Source organism: Coregonus lavaretus (genome assembly GCF_964263955.1).
Source record: "Coregonus lavaretus genome assembly, chromosome: 22".
Classification (NCBI taxonomy): Eukaryota; Metazoa; Chordata; class Actinopteri; order Salmoniformes; family Salmonidae; genus Coregonus; species Coregonus lavaretus.
This window is the reverse complement of record NC_140009.1, coordinates 4,398,491-4,422,536: the sequence shown is the minus strand read 5'-3', so window position 1 is coordinate 4,422,536 and position 24,046 is coordinate 4,398,491. Positions and strand designations below refer to the sequence as shown.

Below are 24,046 nucleotides of genomic sequence, written 5' to 3'. Positions count from 1 at the left end.
ACCCCACACAGCACCTAGCAACACTAAGCTGATAGTCATCAGGCTCTGACCTATAACCCCACACAGCACCTAGCAACACTAAGCTGATAGTCATCAGGCTCTGACCTATAACCCCACACAGCACCTAGCAACACTAAGCTGATAGTCATCAGGCTCTGACCTATAACCCCACACAACACCTAGCAACACTAAAGCTGATAGTCATCTCTAACTCTGCTTGCTCAACGCCATGGAAAGGAGAAGGACTAGGCATGCTGATTTGTCTCCCATCTGAAACCAGATAGTCTTTCTCCATGCTCATGTGATTCTCTCCCCCTCCTTCCCTCTGTTCCTCATCCCCTTATATACACACACACACCTTGACGCAAACCATCTGTGAAACAGTGTAGCAGTTCTCTCTCTGCGAAGCCACGTCTCAGAGAAACCAGTGATATCAGGCTAAATTAGCAGCCAGTTCTTCAGCACGCACACACAGGAACACACACACACACACACACACACAGGAACACACACACACACACAGGAACACACACACACACACAGGAACACACACACACACACAGGAACACACACACACACAGAGCAGCTCTTTGATATTACTTATTATAGGCGCTTTTGATGTACGCAGGCAGGGAATTCCAGCGTGATGCTGTAATGTAATGCTGCCCGCTCGACACACACACACACAGGCTCCCATTTTTATTTTATCGTTTGATCTTGTGAGGACGTTATTGTTGCTAGTTGGGGCTGCCTGTCTGCCTGCAGACCTCTGTGATGTCAGTTATTGTGATGATGGGCCCAGACACACAGCTTGACACACCCACACACTGGGGGATGGGATGTGAAATTGTATCAAGGTGTGTGTCTCTCTGTCTATTGCCGTGTGTGTGCCATCTCTTGGCGGGTGGGTAGGTCTTTTTTAAATTATTTTTTTATTTAACTAGGCAAGTCAGTTAAGAACATATTATTATTTACGATGACTGCCGACCCCGACCAAACCCGGACGACGCTGGGCCAATTGTGCGCCGCCCTATGGGACTCCCAATCACGGCCGGTTGTGATACAGCCTGGAATCGAACCAGGGGGTCTGTAGTGACGCCTCAAGCACTGAGATGCAGTGCCTTAGACCGCTGCGCCACTCGGGAGCCCAATATTAGGGAGGACGGATGAAGGGAGGGATGGAGGGGGGGTGGCTGGATGGAGGGAGGGAGGGAGGGAGGGAGGGAGGGAGGGAGGGAGGGAGGGAGGAGATGGCTGGATGGAGGGAGGGAGGGAGGATGGCTGGATGGAGGGAGGGAGGGAGGGAGGATGGATGATGGCTGGATGGAGGGAGGGATGGATGATGGAGGGAGGGAGGGAGGGAGGGAAGAAAGGATGAAGGATGGAATGAGGCAGGGAGGGAGGATGGATGATGGAGGGAGGGAGGGAGGGAGGGAGGATGGCTGGATGGAGGGAGGGAGGGAGGGAGGGAGGATGATGGCTGGATGGAGGGAGGGAGGGAGGGATGGATGATGGAGGAAGGGAAGAAAGGATGAAGGATGGAATGAGGCAGGGAGGGAGGATGGATGATGGCTGGATGGAGGGAGGGAGGGAGGGAGGGAGGGATGGATGATGGCTGGATGGAGGGAGGGAGGGAGGGAGGGAGGGAGGGAAGAAAGGATGAAGGATTGATGAAGGATGGAATGAGGCAGGGATGGAGGGAGGATGGATGATGGCTGGAGGGATGAAGGGTTCAGCTAGTGTCTGTGTTCTCCGTAGTTTCAACTTCATCCTAAACTGGCACGTTAACTAGATACCTCCATGCTCATGTGACTCTCTCTCACCCGGACGACGCTGGGCCAATTGTTCGCCTCCCTAAGGGACATGCCCACACACTAACCCAGTGGTTCCCAACCTTTTTTCCTTGGATCCCCCCCCCCCCCCCCCCCTAACTTGTATCTGAGAAAAGTTGGGCCAGTCTGGGTGCAACAGCGTGTCCTTTGACAATCCGAAACTTTTTGTATCCGTTCTCCTGGAAATATTTATTTGACACAGAATCGGCTTGAAGGTCAGCAAGCTCATCTTCACAGCCGAGGTATTCCACGTCCTCGAGACTGCAAATGTAAGGGTCCATCACCCACGATTCCTTTGATAAGTATTCGTCAACATCGGCAAAACGGGATTTAATTTCCTCCCGAAGCATGTTCATGAGCCTGGTAAACTCAGTGCATAAAGATTAACATTTTTACATTTTACATTTTAGTCATTTAGCAGATGCTCTTATCCAGAGCGACTTACAGGAGCAATTGGGGTTAAGTGCCTTGCTCAAGGGCACATCGACAGATTTTTCACCTAGTCGGCTCGGCGATTAGAACCAGCGACCTTTTGGTTACTGGCACAACGCTCTTAACCACTAAGCTACCTGCCGCCCCAGTGCGTAAAGATGCAGGCACAGTGCCACCAGACTGTTTCATCAGCAGTGGAAATTGTTGTAGCTCCCCTTTTGACATTTTTCCAACTCTGTGTTTCCGCACAAAAGCGTTGAGAGAGTCTTTGCACTGCATGGTGTTTGATTCAGGACCCTGCATCCGCTTGTTTGTCTCATTGTAGAGAGTGAATGTATCCGCTAGGTATGCCGTTTTGATCCAAAACGCATCAGTCAGCTGTTCGCACAGTGGTCGATTGTGATCTTGCAAGAATTCCTTTATTTTTTCCTGCAGTTCCATAAAACGCACAAGCACTTGTCCACGTGACAACCAGCGTACCTCTGTGTGTAACAGCAGTGTTTGATGCGTTTCACCCTCACACAGCTGGGCAAACAGTCTCTTGGTAGCAGGGCGAGCCTTTAATGAAGTTTACAACTTTAACAACAGTTGCCAGGGTGTTACTAAGGTCTTCAAAAGTTTTTTTACTGGCCAATGCTTGGCGATGTAGCGTGCAGTGGAAAATTGCGCACGCCGGGGCTTTTTCCTTAAATCGGCTGTTAAATCCCTTGTTTTTGCCCATCAACGCTGCAGCCCCATCAGTGCAGCATCCAACAATATTCTCGTAGGGCAGATTGTTTGACGAGAGATGTGAGTCCATAGCTACAACAATAGCTTGGTAGACATAAGAATGTCTTGTTTCAAGTCATCACCGTCAATATATTGCACATAAACGATGAGCACGGATTCGTCTGACACTGTTGTTGTTTCATCCAACTGAATGGCAAAGGGAACGTTCCTAAGCTTCTCGTGCAGCTGGTTTTGACAATCTCCAGCCATTTGATCAATTCTGTCTTTGACAGTGTTTTCAGAGAGTGGGACGGTTCTCACTTTATCCACCACCTGTGGGCCACACAGCCTCTCTACAGGTTTCAGGCAGGCGGGTTTGATTAGCTGCTCTCCAATATTGTGCGGCTTTTTAGCCTTAGCAATTAATAGCGAACACCTCAAACGACGCCTCCGTGGCTCTGTGTAAATCACTGCCTGCTCTTTCAAATGCTTTTCTGATGTCTATGGATCTTTTTGATAGTGCCAACTGCTTCTTCCTCTCAAAAACATCCTGACCTTCACCAACAGTCTCCTGGTGTTTTGTTTCCTGGCGTCGTTGCATTTTGCTTGGCTTCATGCTGTCATTGGCTAGCTTCTCGTCACAACTGACCCGTTCTGGCCGAGTCCTTCAATAAAACCGAAGTTAAGATAACTCTCAAGATATATGGGGCGGCAGGTAGCTTAGTGGTTAAGAGCGTTGTGCCAGTAACCGAAAGGTCGCTGGTTCTAATCCCCGAGCCGACTAGGTGAAACATCTGTCGATGTGCCCTGGAGCAAGGCACTTAACCCTAATTGCTCCTGTAAATCGCTCTGGATAAGAGCGTCTGCTAAAATGACAAAAAAAAAAAAATATGTTATATAGCCTTACTTTCTTTTTTGATGATGAGTCATCAGCACTTTTACGTTTCTTAGACATGTTGTTTTATTCATAAACTAGTGATGCTTTGACTGCAGGTAAAAGGAGCTGCTAGCTGAAACTGATTGAGCGCGGGGGGTCATGACACGGGGGGTCATTGACGTGCACAAATGTTGTTGTTTTTCCGGGGAATTACCGCTTTTACGTTTCTCTGTCATTCTTTTTTTTTTTTTTTTGATTGGCCTTGGCATTGCAAACATATGATCTTTAATAACATTTTAAAAAATGGATTCATTTTACAATTAAATTATAGTGGAACATGTTTGAAACCTGTTTTTGTTTTGCCATTATGGTGTATTGTGTGTAGATTGATGAGGGGAAAAAATCAATTTAATCCATCTTAGAATAAGGCTGTAACATAACAAAATGTGGAAAAAGTCAAGGTCTGAATATTTTCAGAATGCACTGTATATAGCAATGATTTGTTAATGTCTGTATGTTGACTAATAAAACTAATTTTCCTGCATTTTTCTTGTTTTTCAAGACACACTTCCCAAAAACACGATTAATTACGTTCTCTTGCGACAATATCAATGATGTTTGTACACCTATATGTTTACCATAGACTGTAAGATGTTGACAAATAAATCTAATTTTCTATGTCTGTCTTGTCTTTCAGGGGGAAGTGTAACATCGCCCATTTCTCCGACATCTTTGCTGCCAGGGAGTTCAAAGCTCGCATCGACTCCTTTTTCTACATCCTGGGATACAACCCAGAGACCAGGTGAGAGCCTAAGAGCCAATTTATGCTTGATCCGAAAATGTGGTCCGAGGCGCCGTATGGATGTTTTGACACAATTGGTGCCCCCACACATTGACTCGGTACCGGTACCCCCCTGTATATAGCCTCGCTATTGTTATTTTTACTGCTGCTCTTTAATTATTTGTTATTTTTATTTCGTATTATTTTATATTGTATTTTTTGGGGGGGTATTCTTTCTTAAAACTGCATTGTTGGTTAAGGGCCTATAAGTAAGCATTTCACTGTAAGGTCTACGACCTGTTGTATACGGCGCATGTGACAAATAAAGTTTGATTTTATTTTAAATTGCGGCGCCTCCGCAGGCACGCAGAGGCCAAATTGAGCTCCGTACCACATCGCCGTGCGCCTCTCAAATTCTGTAACAACGCAGAGGTCTCCGTATAGCTCCGCATTGACATGATTGGTTGACGGTAGGTGGGGGCTGGGGGTCCTGAATAAACATATACTCACTTCCTTGACAACATCTCTGCTCGGCGAAGTGCAAGACGTGTGAATGCCCTGATTTCTGCAGAGGCCGTATCACCGTTAATGCTGTAACGGCCAATTCAGACGTCGGATTGACCATGCAGCACCTTTTACTGACTTACTGAAAGGCCAATCCGACGTCAGCATTGGCCGTTACAGCATTAACGGCGATACGGCCTCTGGAGAAGACAGGGCATTCATACTTCAGCAGCGATGTTGTCAAGGAAGTGAGTTAGTGTTAATACAGGACCTCCCGCCCACACCTACCGTCAACCAATCATCTCAATGCGGAGCTATACAGACCCTCCGCATCGTTCCAGAATTTGGGCGGCGCACGGCAACTTCTTTCCCCGTCAATGTTATACAGTAATATTAGAATGTGACTACAGATGAGAATGAGCTATCTAGCTGAATCTGGTGCAATGGCATGTTGTACATCAGGGGCCAGCAGCGGGCGGTCATTTTTTTTGTTAAAAAAATACTAAAATCACCAGGAATTCAGCTAAAAATGAGTTTGATTAAGGAAATCTGTTCCCAAGTATTCCCACGAATAAAAGAGATGTGATCGTGTCTCAATGTAATCAAAGTATAAAATGATTAGTACAGAGTACATATTAATATTATTATTATTATTATTATGTTATTATTATTATTATTATTATTATTATTATTATTATGTTATTATTATTATGTTCCAGTCTCCTGACCATCCGCTCCGACAAAAAATCTGCCCGTGGCTGAATCTAGTTGCCTACCCCCGTTGTACACTGTTGTTCGACATGAACCCCTCAGTTCAGAGCCAGGGCCCCATTCAGTCAGTCTACCCCTCCCACCCTCCTTTTCCCCTCCCCTCCTTTTCCCCTCCCCTCCTCTCCCCTCCCCTCCCCTCCCCTCCCCTCCCCTCCCCTGCTTGTTTGGTATGCTGAGCGCTGTGTGTCTGCAGCAAAGACTATATGAATGGACAAAGCCATTGATAACGTGACCCCATTCATTCCTATGTGAAGACTCAATAGAGCTCACCAGCTTGTAGTCCTAAAACCCGGAAATGAGTTACCTCAGGTTCGTTCAGCCATCCCTATGGCGAAAATGAATGAGGAAAGAATTGGGTTTTGGGATAAATGCCGAAAATAAGGTCTGAGGTTAACACAAGCTTAGGAGATCTTGTACGTTTTGTTCTATGAGATAGTATCAGTCAGTTAACATTATCATTTCGATATTTTATTTTGAATTTTAGGACCCCTTTAGGTATCCCCAAAAAATATATAAAAAATATTTGATAAAATATTGAATTTGGCCTTTACTACTGTAGCCCATAGAAACGCAATGAATAACAGATTTGTAACAGATTCATAACGGTCCTATATCTAGGAGATAACAGAAAAGCCAGGAAATATAAACAGTATATATTTTTTTGGGACCACCCATATTTTTTGGTCCACAAAACTACCTCCATACTTCTATTAGTTTGTATGGGTGACCTTCAGAGGAGTCCCGTGACACTTGTGGGGGTCATAGACAATGTTCCCTCCAGGACTGCCGCGCAAAAGAAGTGCCGTGCCGCGCAGAGACGCAAGAGATTGAACGTCACTGAGTTCGTCCCGTTAGTTTGCACTATATAGATCAACATTTTTTTTTCTCTGATCGAATCAACATTATATCAGCCTCTTTTTTTCAATGCAACAAACCAAAACAAATCTAACTTTGCAAGATTGAGTCTGTGATTTTGTTGTTGCCAGAGCGCAACGGAGTAGAACTATATTGGCGAGGGGTAGCCCACGAGTCTTTCACTCACCCGCCAGTGAAGGAGATCAGAGCCGTGCATATGCACATTTAATATTATTTGCTAGTTAGCGAGTTATTAGCCCAGTTATAGGTAAGTATAGGTCAGCAATGGGGGGTTACTGCTTCCTGCAAGAGCACAAAGAGTGAAAGTTACACTTCATGCTGTCTTTGAAAAGTCAATCAGGTAAAAAGCTTACATCTTTATTAAAGGGGCAGTGTTGTTTGAGACAAGCATGAATATGCAAATAAGCCAATAGGCTACATTGTCTAATTCTCTGTATGGTAATAATCATTTATTTTATTTTGTGTTTTTTTTTTTTGCATCATCATACAACACAATACAATGCCATTTGCAGTCACCTAAAATAATTAATGTCAAGCCTTTCATAATGTAAAAACTGTTTTAAAAGTCTCATGCAATGTAGGCCTGCATTGAACACCACATAGAGGCTATTCTAGGCTATATCATAGAAATCAAAAACTATTTCCATGTGAAAATGTTATGGGATTCGCTCCATTGGTTTTGTTGGTAGGACTACATGATGCTCAAATAGCCACAATAATCTATTGGCTACTGTCTAAAACTCTTAGGGTACAGCCTCAGCGTTCACTGTAAACGCGCGCCGGAACTTGGCCAGAATTCTCACAATGTTCAAGTTTCCACTCACAAGACCTAAAAATTTGCTCAGTGCCCCAAACAATTTGAGGAAACATTGGTCATAGAGCAAATCTGAGAACACCATCGTGTTTGGGAGAGTCTCCCCTTTCCAAACTGTACAGACGTTTTTTTTGTGAGAAGACCGATTTTTGGGATGTCTCATGGTCTGACAAACACCGCTGTAGCTCGGCCACCATCCACCACAGATTGCGGACTGCCGACGTAGGCTGTTGCGGTGGATTGAGACGCAGCCCATGCAAAAAAAACCGGATATCTCTAGCTTAAACTGACGGATTTAAACCGTGATTGTCTGGAGTCCCTGCCACATACGTCTCGTGTCTGAGCCGTTGAATTGCGACTCCGCTTTGTCCCTTTACTGACATGTTGCCTGTTTGATTGGCTTGCGGAGGGAACAACTACGCTGTTTGTATTCTGCCATATTCCCAGTGGTTAAATGCAGTGGTTCACACTTTCAGTTTTGCGCGAATGCTGCCATCTATCCACGGTTTCTGGTTAGGGTAGGTTTTAATAGTCACAGTGGGCACAACATCTCCTATACACTTCCTGATAAACTCAGTCACCGTATCAGTATATACGTCTATATTATTCTCTGAAGCTACCCGGAACATATCCCAGTCCGCGTGATCAAAACAATCTTGAAGTGTGGATTCCGATTGGTCAGACCAGCGTTGAATAGTCCTTAGCACGGGTACTTCCTGTTTGAGTATCTGCCTATAGGAAGGGAGGAGCAAAATGGAGTCGTGGTCAGATTTGCCAAAAGGAGGGCGGGGGAGGGCCTTGTAAGCATCCCGGAAGTTGGAGTAGCAGTGGTCGAGTGTTTTAGCAGCGCAAGTACTACAGTCGATGTGTTGATAGAACTTTGGCAACCTTTTCCTCAAATTTGCTTTGTTAAAATCCCCAGCTACAATTAATGAAGTCTCAGGATATGTGGTTTCCAGTTTGCATAAAGTCCAGTGAGGTTCTTTGAGGGTCGTCGTGGTATCGGCTTGAGGGGGGATATACACGGCCGTGACTATAACCAAAGATAATTCTCTTGGGAGATAATACGGTCGGCATTTGACTGTGAGGTATTCTTTGGCAGGTAAACAAAAGGACTCGAGTTCCTGTATGTTACTACAATTACACAATGAGTTGTTAATCATAAAACGTACACCTCTGCCCTTCCGCTTCCCAGAGAGATATTTATTCCTGTCTGCGCGATGAACTGAGAACCCAACTGGCTGAACCGACTCAGACAGTATATCCCGAGAGAGCCATGTTTCCGTGAAACAGAGGATGTTACAATCCCTGATATCTCTCTGGTAAGGAACCCTCGCCCTGAGCTCGTCAACTTTATTATCCAGAGACTGAAACATTAGCGAGTAATATACTCGGAAGCGGTGGGTGGTGTGCGCGGCCTCCTAAGTCGGACTAGAAGGCCGCTCCGAGTACCTCTCCTTCTGCGTTGTTTTGGGTCTTCCTCTGGAATCAGTTCAATTACCCTGGGGGGGGGGGGGGGGGTGCAAACAAAGGATCTGCTTCGGGAAAGTCGTAGTGCTGGTGAGTTACCGCCGCTCTGATATCCAATAGTTCTTCCCGGCTGTATGTAATAACATAAACAATTTTTTTTCTGGGCTAATAACGTAAGAAATAATACATAAAAAAACAAAATACTTCAAAGTTTCCTAAGCGCTAGAAGCAAGGCAGCCCTCTGTCAGCGCATTCTCATATAGGTGTTCCCTTTGTCCAGGTGGGAAAGGGCAGTGTGGAGTGCGATTGAGATTGCGTCATCTGTGGATCTGTTGGGGCAGTATGCGAATTGGAGTGGGTCTAGGGTTTCCGGGATGATGGTGTTGATGTGAGCAATGACCATCCTATAACTTCTTCTGTGAGATTTTAAAATAATCAGTTCTAAGACATACATTTTGTGTATTAGAAAGCAATAATTGGTACCATGATTGTAATCGAAACAATAATTTTATTTACACGAAGATTGAACACAAATATTATTTTATTTACACAAAGGTTGACCACAAATATTGCAATTTTTCCATTCACTGTAATGGAGGATCCTTTTTTCTGTTAACAATGCCTGCAATACCCAATGGCTGCAGTACCGCGGTCGGCCTAGAACTTCCGTGGCTTCAATGAGAAGGGGCAGTCGGTCTCTCTTGGTCTGCGGTCTCGCGTTCAATTCCAATGTCCGTGTTTATTATAGACCAGACATTTCGAGAGGGGAGATGGATGGTTTTCACTAGTTACCACAGCCACAAAGTCAAAATTGTCTATATCGAAAAAATTAATGAAAACAAATATTTGCTTTTTGCTCTTACTTGAAAGTTAGGGTCAGGCATAAGGTTAGCAGTGTGGTTAATGTTAGGTTTAAAATGTATTTTAAGATAAATTGTAGAAATAGGCGGGGTTTATGACTTTGTGGTTGTGGTAACTAGTGACGACCGAGATTCATTCCATATCGTGCCTGCGTTGTGTCTGTGGGTAAGGTCGCAGCACATGCTCAGTTGTGTCTGTGGTAGAAAAGGGAGAGGTCACAGCACAAGCTCAGTGGACACCCCTCTCTGAGGCTCCACCAAGCGCTTTGCGTGGTCCTCCATTTTGAGCACCTGACAATAGGTGGGAAGGGGGAGAGAGTGAGTGGGTCGATTCACAACGACCACTTACAGTTCTAGACAAACTGTCAACAAACGAGCCTTAGAGATTGGTGTCAGAAATGGACGACTTGTTTGCTACTCGGAGGTAGGTTGATAAATATATTCATATGTTAGGGTTTAATTCCGCGACTAGTTTTCTGAGACAGTCGATCTGTCTGAGTAGTCGCGACTCGCTTTTCATCTGTCCAGTGTAGCAAACCTGTTCACCTGAATTAATTTAATTATACACCCGAGTGTTTTTTGTCACGGATATCAACAGAACATTCATGTCTGACCATAGTTTATTTTAGACAAGAGCATAATGTTATCGGATACATTGTATCCGTAAACGGTACGTATCCCTGCCAGAGTTGTCCTGCATAAAGGTAAATCGCTGTCCGAACCCGCTACATTGTAACACATTGGCGTAACGGCACATGAAGGCGAGATCTACCGTTTATAACCCATATTATGAGCAAGCTAACTTTTCTACACCTTTATGTTTTTTTTTTGCCATAGGAGAACAGAAGCAAGGCTTGTGCAGACTCCATTTTGCAGTTGCCTACTCTCTGTCTGTTCTCGTGTTTACAATCGAGCCGACATGGCAGCCCTGAGAAGCTTTGTGCAGACTCTCGCTCCAGCTGATAAATATGACAACGTCAAAGAAAGACTGTTGTAGGTGTTTCAGGAGACTGTGCGGTTGATTAGAAAATGTGGTTCTTTCGCACTATTTTTGTAATATTATGACAGCGTTACAGTCGTGCGAGGATTGGACGGAATTGATGGAAGGGGCGGGGTTTACCTTGATTGCTGTCGTGCATGGTAAAGTTACACCATGCTGGATCAGGACTGTTTTGTTATTGTTTTGGTTCAGAAAGTACAAGCATATAATAATACTAATAATACTAATAATAAAATAATAGTAATAATAATACAAAGATGCCTGTTTGGTCTTGCATGTGTAATTTTATATTTTAGACTTGACATTAAATATGTTGGGCACAATTCCTGTTGTACAGGACTTGGCTATCGAAGTTGCACTGACTGTTACTCCTCCGATACAAAATAGACACAGGCTTGTGTCCGAATACCCATACTAGCGTACTACATACTTAAACAGGATACTGATTTCAGCATTTGATTTCTGCTAATGACTGGAACGAACTGCAAAAATCTCTGAAGCTGGAGACTCTTATCTCCCTCACTAACTTTAAGCAACAGTTGTCAGAGCAGCTTAGCGATCACTGCACCTGTACACAGCCCATCTGAAATTAGCCCACCCAACTACCTCATCCCTATATTGTTATTTATTTTGCTCATTTGCACCCCAGTATCTCTATTTGCACATCTTCTTCTGCATACTATCACTCCAGTGTTAATACTAAATTGTAATTATTTTGCACTATGGCCTATTTATTGCCTTACCTCAATAACTTACTACATTTGCACACACTGTATATATATATTTTCTGTTGTATTTTTGACTATGTTTTGTTTTACCCCATATGTAACTGTGTTGTTGTTTTTAATCGCACTGCTTTGCTTTATCTTGGCCAGGTCGCAGTTGTAAATGAGAACTTGTTCTCAACTGGCTTACCTGGTTAAATAAAGGTGAAAAAGACTTCACTCGTCTTTTCCGACTCACGGATAATAAGATAGTCAACGCAATCGCACATTAGTTGAAGCATAGCGTTTGGAGTACTATTTTCAAATTTTCACATATTATAAAAACTTTATTTTTTCGCATACTATTTAGTATGGGTATTCGGACATAGACTGTTGAAAGCTACATTTAACATCGCTACATATTCAGGGTCAGGTATAATAATAATATGATAAAATATGAAATCTGATCAGATATTACTTTCCTTGAATGTTACTCATAATGTGCATAGAGAAATGTACCCCAATCCCTTAGATATTTTTTTAATAAATTGATTGATAAATAAATGGGTTCATGAAAGAAGTGTCAACTTTTCAACTCATTGATTCTTCCCTTCTCCAAATATAACAATTATAGAGTTCAACTAAACATGTATTGTCTTAACAGCAAAGTAATGATAGTTAATTGTCTTCAAGTGTTATGTATACCCCATATCTGAATAGCCAATATCATGCATGTCTGTTCTCCTAGTTTTATTGACTAAAACGTCTCATTTGTCTTCCTTACTCTGTCCTAAGAGGTTTGTAGAGCTGTCAAACTGCCCAGTCAACCCACTGTGGGGGATTTGGGACCTCACCTGTTAGTTTTTTTATTTAACCTTTTTATTTAACTAGGCAAGTCAGTTAAGAACAAATTCTTATTTACAATGACATGTACAGTCCATTCAGAAAGTATTCACACCCCTTGACTTTTTTGCACATTTTGTGCGATTAAAATGGATTTAATTGTCTTTTTTTTTTTTTTTTTGTCAACGATCTACACAAAATATTCTAATGTCAAAGTGGAAGAAAAATTCTAACATTTGTAAACAAAAAAATTAATAAAAAGAAGAAAAAAGAGAGAAAATAAAACACTAATATCTTGATTAGTGTTTAATCCCCTGAGTCAATACATGTTAGAATCACCTTTAGCAGCGATTACAACTGTGAGTCTTTCTGGGTAAGTCTCTAAGAGCTTTCCAAACCTGGATTGTACAATATTAGACCATTATTCTTTTCTAAATTCTTCAAGCTCTGTCAAATTGGTTGTTGATCATTGCTAGACAACCATTTTCAGGTCTTGCCATAGATTTTCAAGCTGATTTTAAGTTAAAACTCTAACTCCTCCACTCAAGAACATTTACTGTCTTCTTGGTAAGCGACTCCAGTGTATATTTGGCCTTGTGTTTTAGGTTATTGTCCTGCTGAAAGGTGAATTCATCTCCCAGTGTCTGTTGGAAAGCAGACAACCAGGTTTTCCTCTAGGATTTTGCCTGTGCAAAAATTCTCAAGTCCTTAACGATTACAAGCATACCCATAAAATGTTTATTTATTTTACCCTTATTTTACCAGCTTAATTGACTGAGAACATATTCTCACTTACAGTAACAACCTGGGGAATAGTTACAGGGGAGAGGAGGGGAGATGAATGAGCCCATTGGATGCTGGGGATGATTAGGTGGCCATGATGGTATGAGGGTCAGATTGTGAATTCAGCCTGGAGACCCTACTCTTACGATTAGTGTCAGGACACCTGTTTAATGTCCCATCCGAAAAACGGCACCCTATACAGGGCGATGTTCCCAGTCACCGGGGCATAGGGATATTATGTATATTTTTTGCAACCAACACTATGCTTGAAAATATGGAGAGTGGTACTCATTAATGTGTTGTATTGGATTTGCCCCAAACATACAGTGAGGGAAAAAAGTATTTGATCCCCTGCTGATTTTGTATGTTTGCCCACTGACAAAGAAATGATCAGTCTATAATTTTAATGGTAGGTTTATTTGAACAGTGAGAGACAGAATAACAACAAAATAATCCAGAAAATGGAGCTCTTTGGCATCAACTCAACTCGCCGTGTTTGGAGGAGGAGGAATGCTGCCTATGACCCCAAGAACACCATCCCCACCATCAAACATGGAGGTGGAAACGTTATGCTTTGGGGGTGTTTTTCTGCTAAGGGGACAGGACAACTTCACTGCATCAAAGGGACGATGGACGGGGCCATGTACTGTCAAATCTTGGGTGAGAACCTCCTTCCCTCAGCCAGGGCATTGAAAATGGGTCGTGGATGGGTATTCCAGCATGACAATGACCCAAAACACACGGCCAAGGCAACAAAGGAGTGGCTCAAGAAGAAGCACATTAAGGTCCTGGAGTGGCCTAGCCAGTCTCCAGACCTTAATCCCATAGAAAATCTGTGGAGGGAGCTGAAGGTTTGAGTTGCCAAACGTCAGCCTCGAAACCTTAATGACTTGGAGAAGATCTGCAAAGAGGAGTGGGACAAAATCCCTCCTGAGATGTGTGCAAACCTGGTGGCCAACTACAAGAAACGTCTGACCTCTGTGATTGCCAACAAGGGTTTTGCCACCAATTACTAAGTCATGTTTTGCAGAGGGGTCAAATACTTATTTCCTCATTTAAAATGCAAATCAATATATATATTTTTGACATGCGTTTTTCTGGATTTTGTTGTTGTTATTCTGTCTCTCACTGTTCAAATAAACCTACCATTAAAATTATAGACTGATCATGTCTTTGTCAGTGGGCAAACATACAAAATCAGCAGGAGATCAAATACTTTTTTCCCTCACTGTAACACTTTGTATTCAGGACAAAAAGTTAATTGCTTTGCCACATTTTTTGCAGTATTACTTTAGTGGCTTATGGCGAACACATGTTTTGGAATATAGTTTTATTCTGTACAGGCTTCCTTTTCACTCTGTCAATTAGGTTAGTATTGTAGAGTAACTACACTGAACAAAAATATAAACGCAACATATGCAACTATTTCAAAGATTTTACTGAGTGACAGTTCATATAAGAAAGTCTGTCAATTTAAATAAATGGACATCTCCTTCGCATAGAGTTGATAAGGCTGTTGATTGTGGCTTGTGGAATGTTGTCCCACTCCTCTTCAATGGCTCTGCGAAGTTGCTGGATATTGGCGGAAACTGGAATACGCTGTCGTACACGTCGATCCAGAGCATCCCAAACAAGCTCAATGGGTGACATGTCTGGTGAGTATGCAGGCCTTGGAAGAACTGGGACATTTTCAGCTTCCAGGAATTGTGTACAGATCCTTGCGACCGTGCATTGTCATGCTGAAACTTGAGGTGATGGCAGCGGGTGAATGGCACGACAATGGGCCTCAGGATCTCGTCATGGTATCTCTGTGCATTCAAATTGCCATCGATCAAATGCAATTGTGTTCGTTGTCTGTAGCTTATGCCTGCCCATACCATAACCCCACCACCACCATGGGGCACTCGTTTCACAACGTTGACATCAGCAAATCGCTCGCCCACACGACGCCATACACGTGGTCGGCAGTTGTGAGGCCGGTTGGACGTACTGCCAAATTCTCTAAAACGCAGTTGGGAGGCGGCTTATGGTAAATAAATTAACATTACATTTTCAGGCAACCGCTCTAGTGGACATTCCTGCAGTCAGCATGCCAATTGTACGCTCCCTCAAAACTTTAGACATCTGTGGCATTGTGTTGTGTGACACAACTGCACATTTAAGAGTGTCCTTTTATTGTCCCCAGCACAAGGTGCACCTGTGTAATCAGCTTATTGTTATGCCACACCTGTCAGGTGGATGGATTATCTTGGCAAAGTAGAAATGCTCACTAAGAGGGATGTAAACAAATCTGTGCACAAAATTTGAGAGAAATTAGCTTTTTGTGCGTATGGTCAATTTCTGTGATCTTTTATTTTTAGCTCATGAAACATGGGACCAACACTTTACATGTTGCGTTTATATTTTTGTTCAGTGTACAATGTTGTTGATCCATCTTCAGTTTTCTCCTATCACAGCCATTAAACTCTGCAATTGTTTTAAAGTCACCATTGGCATAATGGTGAAATCCCTGAGCGGTTTCCTTCCTCTCTGGCAACTTAGTTAGAAAGGACGCCTTTGTTTTTGTAGTGACTGGGTGTATTGATACACCATCCAAAGTGTCATTAAAATCTTCGCCATGCTCAAAGGGATATTAATGTGTGCTTTTTCAATATTTGCAAGGCATTTTAATACCTCCCTGGTCTTTGTGGTTCAAACTGTGTTTGAAATTCACTGAGACCTTATAGATAATTGTATGTGTGTTAAACACTTTTATTGCACACAGTGGGTCAATGCAACTTATTATGTGACTTGTTAAGCTAACTTTTACTCCTGAAATAATTTAGGCTTGCCATAACAAAGGGGTTGAATACTTATTGACTCGAGACATTTCAGCTTTTCATTTTTAATTAATTAATTAGTAAACATTTCAAAAAACATAATTCCGCTTATGGGGTATTGTGTGTAAGCCAGTGACACAAAATCTATATTTAATCTATTTTAAATTCAGGCTGTAACACAAAACGTGGAAAAAGTGGTCCATGGATACTTTTAGAAGCCGCTTTACGTTTCACTTTATTGTGTTTGTCACTGGTCTTGCACCCAATCATTTTCTAAAAGGTTTCCACCTTCTAATATAAGGTTTTACGTGTGTAATTATATTATATATGGCCTGGTTCACGTCTTAAAATGATTGTTAACACTTTTATTTAAAGAGTACCTACATAGACCTTATAACTCATGCATAACACATTCATACATGTCAAAAGCTTATACACACTTCACAGAGCTAGTGTGAGCTGTTATACAGTCTGTTCTCATTAATAAACGTAATGAAGAGCTATTATACAGTCTGCTCTCAATAATAAACGTAATGAAGAGCTATTATACAGTCTGCTCTCAATAATAAACGTAATGAAGAGCTGTTATACAGTCTGCTCTCATTAATAAACGTAATGAAGAGCTGTTATACAGTCTGCTCTCATTAATAAACGTAATGAAGAGCTGTTATACAGTCTGCTCTCATTAATAAACCTAATGAAGAGCTGTTATACAGTCTGCTCTCATTAATAAACCTAATGAAGAGCTGTTATACAGTCTGCTCTCATTAATAAACCTAATGAAGAGCTGTTATACAGTCTGCTCTCATTAATAAACCTAATGAAGAGCTGTTATACAGTCTGCTCTCATTAATAAACCTAATGAAGAGCTAGTGTTCAGTCTGCTGTCAATAATAAACCTAATCCTCCGGTTGAGGGGGGTACCGTTGTCCCTTGAGCGCAACAGTGTGTGCAGGCTTTTGTTCCTGCCCATCACTAACACACCTTATTCTACTAATCAAGGTCCTTTACGAGTAGCTCACTTCACACTGCAGCTCTCCAGGACCATGTTAGTACTGGGCTGGAACGAAAACATGCACACATTGAAGGAGTTGGCCACACCTGTGCCTCTGCTTGTATTGAACGTGTTTCTCAGATGTTGGCTTGTTCTGGCCTCCAGAACAACGGTTAGGTCCAGTTTACCGTGATGCGCTGCATCTGTTTGCCATATTTTATTACAGTATGGGAGCGGATGAGGGATGATGGAGGCCCGGGGGGGAAAGGGGGAGGAGAGGAGAGGAGAGGAGAGGAGAGAAAGTGGGGGACGAGGCTTGGTGGAGGGGTTGAAAAGGGGAGTGATGGTTGGTGGAAAAAGCAAGAGGGGAGGGTAGGGGTGTAAAACAGGGCCAGTCACAGTGAGGGTCAGGGTTGGAGGTTGTTAAAGTTACCACATTGACCTAGCAGGCTCAGGTTTCAACCCAGTCCAGCCAGCCCTAGCCCCAGCCAGCCCCAGCCCCAGCCCTAGCCCCAGCCAGCTCCAGCCCCAGCCAGCCCTAGCCCCAGCCAGCTCCAGTGATGGAGAGAGAGAGAGCGTCTCTACTTCAAATATCACTCTTGACAGTTTCTGGGCCTCCTCTGCCCCGCAGCAGCTATCATCCCATCTAGAGACTATACTATATGAAAATCTATGCGCCGTTACCTAGGCAACGGAAGGGAAAGGAGAGGATAGGGGGCTTTTGAAAATTGTCTTTAATCCCTGCAGCTGGAGGAACCCTTTATTATTATTAATATTATTACGTTGCTATGCGGTTGTTGCCATGGTTACCGACATTTCTACATTTGTGTGTAACCCACCGGCAGCCATTTTGCAGTCAGGCTGTGTCTCTATCTCCTCCCCCCACCTTCTCCCCCTCCTCTTTAAGTGGGATGCTGTTTTGTTGCTGAATGCATCTACAATATCAGCTTCAGAATAATCAGCTGAGGTGTTTCTGCCATTTTATAGAAGAAAAAAAAATATCCTAGAGAACACCCATTCTCTTTGTGCACAGAAGCATCTCTTCCATAGAAAAATAAATAAATCTTGAATTATACATTGCAACAAAACCTGCAATACACCTTTTCTGATTTTTACTAATAAATGTTCCCCACAATGGGAGGTTTTCCATTGAACAAACTCTTTGTTGCCGAGGTATTGACATGATTGGTTACCTGTTCTATAATAAAGACAAGATATCTCATCTCAGCCTTTTGATTCCCTCAAGGGAGAGGAACTAGTCATTGCACTGAGCTAGTCCTGTAGCACCCTGTAGTATGTACTTTCATAGTTGTGATCTAACAACTTATTCTCTCTCTACCAGGCGACTAAACAGCACGCAGGGAGAGATCAGAGTAGGGCCCAGTCACCAAGTAAGTCTCCTTACATGTATTATTAAAGTAGCTGTCCAGTGTTTATACATTTCTATTAAATATGACCTGTGATTAATTACATTCTCCTGTTAAAGATATTTAAACCATAGTGCTTTGCAACATGAAGTTCAGACAGCCACTCAGTTAGATGGTGATGAAAAGGATTTGAAAGCTGATATTTCACAGGCTAGTCTTGTGGTGCTGTTTGTAGTGTGATTGACACCATCTCCCCCCCCCCCCCCCCCCCTCTCTCCCCCCCCCCCCCTCCCTAATTAGGCCAAGCTTCCCGAGCTGCAGCCCTTCCCCTACGAGGCCCCGGGGGGCCTGGGTCAGGCTGTGACCGAGAATGAGGAGCTGGTGTGGATGCCAGGGGTCAACGACTGTGACCTGCTCATGTACCTCAGGGCTGCAAGGTGAAACCTGACCTATGACCTTTGACCCTACTGTCTGGCGAGATAATCCTATACCTTTTTCCTACTGTCAACTTGCCTCGGCGCTGCTAGGTGAGCTCAGGAGACATGACCCTGCTCCATGTCAGAAGGGAATAGTCCAATAGAGTACCACAGTATGAGTCATAATACCCATAAAACCTAGCGGTCAAACAGGGAAATTGTTCCAATTGTTTTTCTACCATTCATTTTTCCCATAGGATTTTTTCCCATAGGATTTTAGAAACACTTCAAATAAGGGCTGTGTTTTGTGTAGGCTTACCCTGGCGTGACGTTTTGATAACCGTGTAAATATCTCTTGGGCAAGGTGACTTTTATCAATATATTCGCCTGTATTTACCCCCCAAAATTAAATGCTATTTAGTTGCTAATGTGGCTATCATAAAGAACTACAAATGCCATGATGATCTGGACGAGACTGCCAAATCAAGGCAAAGGTATGAATCTCTGAATGTAACTATCTAATGTTAGCTGAATGTAGTAATTAATAAATTGGCTACATTTCTTTAAATGTACCTCTTAGCAAAGGTGACAGCTAGAGATGGCGTGCAGGAGCTTGCAGGGATTTGTAGTCTTGCATGATGTCTACTTTGATGCTAATTAGCATTTTTCGAATCTGAGCGTAAATAGAACCAAATTATATTGTTAAAAGACACCTTGTCCTAGAGATTTACACGGTTATCTAAACGTTACGCCAGGGTAAGCCTACACGTAACACAGCTCTTAATTGAAGTGTTTCTAAAATCCCTTATGGGGAAAAATGAATGGTGGAAAAACGATTTGAACTATTTCTCTGTTTGAATGCTAGGTTTTATGTGTATTATGACACCTCCAGTGTGAAACAGGGTCAAGAGTCCTAGAGTGATAGATGTATTGGAAGGTGTTTAACAATATTAAAAAGACGATTGATCTTTGTCAGTCTAAGCTGCGAATGTATTCTTTCTCTCTGACTTATAGCTTGTTTGGTGTCGGGTAGAAGTTTCTACAACCGTTAATGTGCGTTCTCTGACTGTTCTCCAGGAGCATGGCCGCCTTCGCTGGGATGTGTGACGGAGGTTCTACAGAAGACGGGTGTCTAGCAGCCTCTCGAGACGACACCACACTCAACGCACTTAACACTGTGAGTAGCTGTACAACCCACGCCTGCCATGTTGTACGTTATGGTCATTTAGCAGACACTTAGTCACAGCATCAGTACCTCTCTACTTTAGACAAACTGACGGGTGGAAAAATCCTTTGTTCGTCTAAAGTAGGGGTACTGATGCAGTGACTGTAAGTCGTCAAGTCCACATTATCCAGAGCATGTTGGTGTGTATCCCCTCTGGATAATGTTGACTTGACATGTTGGGGTGTGTCCCCTTTGGATAATGTTGACTTGACGTGTTGGTGTGTGTCCCCTCTGGATAATGTTGACTTGAGATGTTGGGGTGCGTCCCCTTCTGGATAATGTTGACTTGACATGTTGGGGTGCGTCCCCTTCTGGATAATGTTGACTTGACATGTTGGGGTGTGTCCCCTTCTGGATAATGTTGACTTGACGTGTTGGTGTGTGTCCCCTCTGGATAATGTTGACTTGACATGTTGGGGTGTGTCCCCTTCTGGATAATTTTGACTTGACATGTTGGGGTGCGTCCCCTTCTGGATAATGTTGACTTGACACGTTGGGGTGCGTCCCCTTCTGGATAATGTTGACTTAACATGTTGGGGTGTGTCCCCTCTGGATAATGTTGACTTGACATGTTGGGGTACGTCCCCTGTAGATAATGTTGACTTGACATGTTGGCGTGTGTCCCCTCTGGATAATGTTGACTTGACATGTTGGCGTGTGTCCCCTCTGGATAATGTTGACTTGACATGTTGGGGTACGTCCCCTGTAGATAATGTTGACTTGACATGTTGGGGGGTGTCCCCTCTGGATAATGTTGACTTGACATGTTGGGGTGCGTCCCCTGTAGATAATGTTGACTTGACATGTTGGGGTGCATCCCCTTCTAGATAATGTTGACTTGTTGGGGTGTGTTCCCTCTGGATAATGTTGACTTGACATGTTGGGGTGCGTCCCCTGTAGATAATGTTGACTTGACATGTTGGGGGTGCGTCCCCTGTAGATAATGTTGACTTGACATGTTGGGGTGCGTCCCCTCTAGATAATGTTGACTTGACATGTTGGGGTGCGTCCCCTGTTGATAATGTTGACTTGACATGTTGGGGTGTGTGTCCATGAAAGCAGTAGGGATGCAGGCTTAATGAATCAATAATGCAACATTTAACATCTGTCTCTAATTGTAGTTTATACATTCACCTTCTGCAGTACTGTTATTTTTGTCCATAGATAACATAAAAATATAGTTTCAAGAAGAAAATATTCTGAATATTGAACTGACACGTTTCTCCCTCAGCTCCACGAGAGCAGTTATGACGCAGGCAAGGCCCTACAGCGCCTGGTGAAGAAGCCTGTTCCAAAACTCATAGAGAAGTGCTGGTCAGAGGACGAAGTGGTAAGACACTCATTATTATTATTATTTTATAACCTTTAACCTCCAGCGAGGACATTTTGGCATCATAGCTGGGTTCAAATAGTATTTATTTTAGTTCAAGCTGTGCTTGATTGAGCTTGCCTAGCACAATGTCCACAAAACAGTTGTATAGGCCATAGTGTTCCAATGTTACAGTGGCTTATTATGGATTTCTGTTGTTGCCATTAGAGGGAGCTGTTGAGACAGAGAAAGGGTTGAGTCTGCTGTATAGCTGCTGGTTGGGACCTCCGCCTAAAAAACAAGTCTTGGGAGCAGCTGCATCCTGTTTATCGCCTGCAGAAAAACTCTTCAGCTTGGAAGAACTGTGTGTGTGTGTGTGTGTGTGTGTGTAAGGAAGAAGTAAAAGATTGAGGTATCGTTTGGCCTCCATTTAGATTCCCATTTCAATGCAGCTGTGGCTAGAATGTTCTGGTATAAAATACGCTAGTATGTGGACACCTGCTCGTCGAACATCTCATTCAGAAATCATGGGCATTAATATGGAGTTGGTCCCCCCTTTGCTGCTATAACAGCCCCCACTCTTCTGGGAAGGCTTTCCACTAGATGTCGGAACATTGCTGCGGGGACTTGCTTCCGTTCAGCCACAAGAGCATTAGTGAGGTCGGGCACTGAGGTTGGGCGATTTGGCCTGGCCGCGGTCGGCGTTCCAATTCATCCCAAAGGTGTTTGATGGGGTTGAGGTCAGGGCTCTGTCCAGTCAAGTTCTTCCACAGCGATCTCGACAAACCATTTCTGTATGGACCTTGCTTTGTGCACGGGAGCATTGTCTTGCTGAAACAGGAAAGGGCCTTCCCCAAACTGTTGCCACAAAGTTGAAAGCACCGTTTCCTTCACTGTAACTAAGGGGCCTAGCCCGAACCATTAAAAACAGCACCAGACCATTATTCCTCCTCCACCAAACTTTACAGTTGGCACGATGCATTGGGGCAGGTAGCGTTCTCCTGGCATCCACCAAACCCAGATTCGTCCATCGGACTGCCAGATGGTGAAGTGTGATTCATCACTCCAGAGAACGTGTTTCCACTGCTCCAGAGTCCAATGGCGGTGAGCTTTACACCACTCCAGCCGACGCTTGGCATTGCACATGGTGATCTTAGGCTCCAGTGCGGCTGCTCGGCCATGGAAACCCATTTCATGAAGCTCCCGACTAACAGTTATTGTACTGATGTTGCTTCCAGAGGCAGTTTGGAACTCTGTAGTGAGTGTTGCAACTGAGGACAGACGATGTTGTGCCTGGCTTCATGAAATGGGTTTGCATGGCCGAGCAGCCGCACACAAGCCTAAGATCACGAGTGCTGAAGCGCGTAGCGTGTAAATATCGTCTGTTCTTGTGTAGTTCCTGACTTGGACCAGTAAAACATATTGGTTTGTGTAGTTCCTGAGGTTGAAGTCAGGGCTCTTTGCAGGCCAGTCAAGTTCTTCCACAGTAAAGCCTAGTCTTGTACTATTATTAAAACATCACATTTTATGTAAATACAGGCAGGTAATCGTAACAGATTAAGTCGCTCGTCCTTTAGTAGCAATAGACCAGCTATGAATTCTCTGTAAGATTTATTCATGCTAGCTAAAGGCAGGCTAGCGACCTGACACGGCCGTGCTGAGATGATCAGAGTGTGTTAGGGGGGTTCAGGGGCAGTTCTCTCGCAGGCCCTCTGCAGAGAGTAGCCAGATATGTTTTCCTACTGCCTGAGGTGGTAGGCAGGAGGTAGTCTGTTGTAAGCCCTCCCAATGGTGTCCACAGCCCAGCCAGTCACCTAGCCACCCAGCCAGTCACCTAGCCACCCAGCCAGTCACCTAGCCACCCAGCCAGTCACCTAGCCACCCAGCCAGTCACCTAGCCACCCAGCCAATCACCTAGCCACCCAGCCAGTCACCTAGCCACCCAGCCAGTCACCTAGCCACCCAGTCAGTCAGCCAACAAGTTATTCACCCACCCATCACCAGTCAGTACTTAACCATCCAAGGACACTGCCTGCTCCTTCCTTCATTCCCTCCCAGCATCCCACTCAGCCTCCCTCCGTCCTTCATTCCCTCCCAACCTCCCTCCTTCCCAGCATCCCACTCAGCATCCCTCCCACTCAGCCTCCTCCCTCCCTCCCTCCCTCCCTCCCTCCCTCCCTCCCTCCCTCCCACTCAGCCTCCTCCCTCCCTCCCTCCCTCCCTCCCTCCCTCCCTCCCTCCCTCCCAGTGAAGTGATGTGATTTTCATTTAGTCCTTTGCAGACACACGCACAGCCTTGAGGGACAGGTGTAAATGTACCCCCGACCTTGATGCACACACACACACGCTCAAACATCGGCCCCATCGGCCTCGCTGCTCCCTCCTTTATATTCCCTCCTCCAATTCCTTTTCCTTCTCCTCCCCCCTCCTCCTCTCCCCACCCTCCTCCTCTCCCTCCCTCCCCCCCTCCTCCCCTCCCCCCTCATAGCCTATATATGAAGGGCTGCCCATAGCCTATATATGAAGTGCTGCCACCAATTGTGCAAGTTCTCTCCCACTTAAAAAGATGAGAGAGGCCTGTAATTTTCATCATAGGTACACGTCAACTATGACAGACAAATTGAGGAAAAAAAATCCAGAAAATCACATTGTAGGATTTTT

General features: G+C 44.0%; 1 protein-coding gene across 1 annotated transcript in view; it reads left to right on the top strand.

The window, feature by feature from the left end:
* The window catches only part of LOC311149471 (arginine-glutamic acid dipeptide repeats protein-like), a gene marked incomplete at its 3' end in the record, with an annotated part of 351,192 nt that overhangs the window by 260,970 nt on the left and 66,176 nt on the right, over positions 1 to 24,046 (top strand). Inside the window, exons 7-11 of the mRNA XM_084186666.1 lie at positions 4,547 to 4,651; positions 18,411 to 18,459; positions 18,736 to 18,872; positions 19,929 to 20,028; positions 21,308 to 21,406. Of these exons, the coding sequence (XP_084042792.1) occupies positions 4,547 to 4,651; positions 18,411 to 18,459; positions 18,736 to 18,872; positions 19,929 to 20,028; positions 21,308 to 21,406 (490 nt within the window). The remainder of the gene's footprint in view (positions 1 to 4,546; positions 4,652 to 18,410; positions 18,460 to 18,735; positions 18,873 to 19,928; positions 20,029 to 21,307; positions 21,407 to 24,046) is intronic.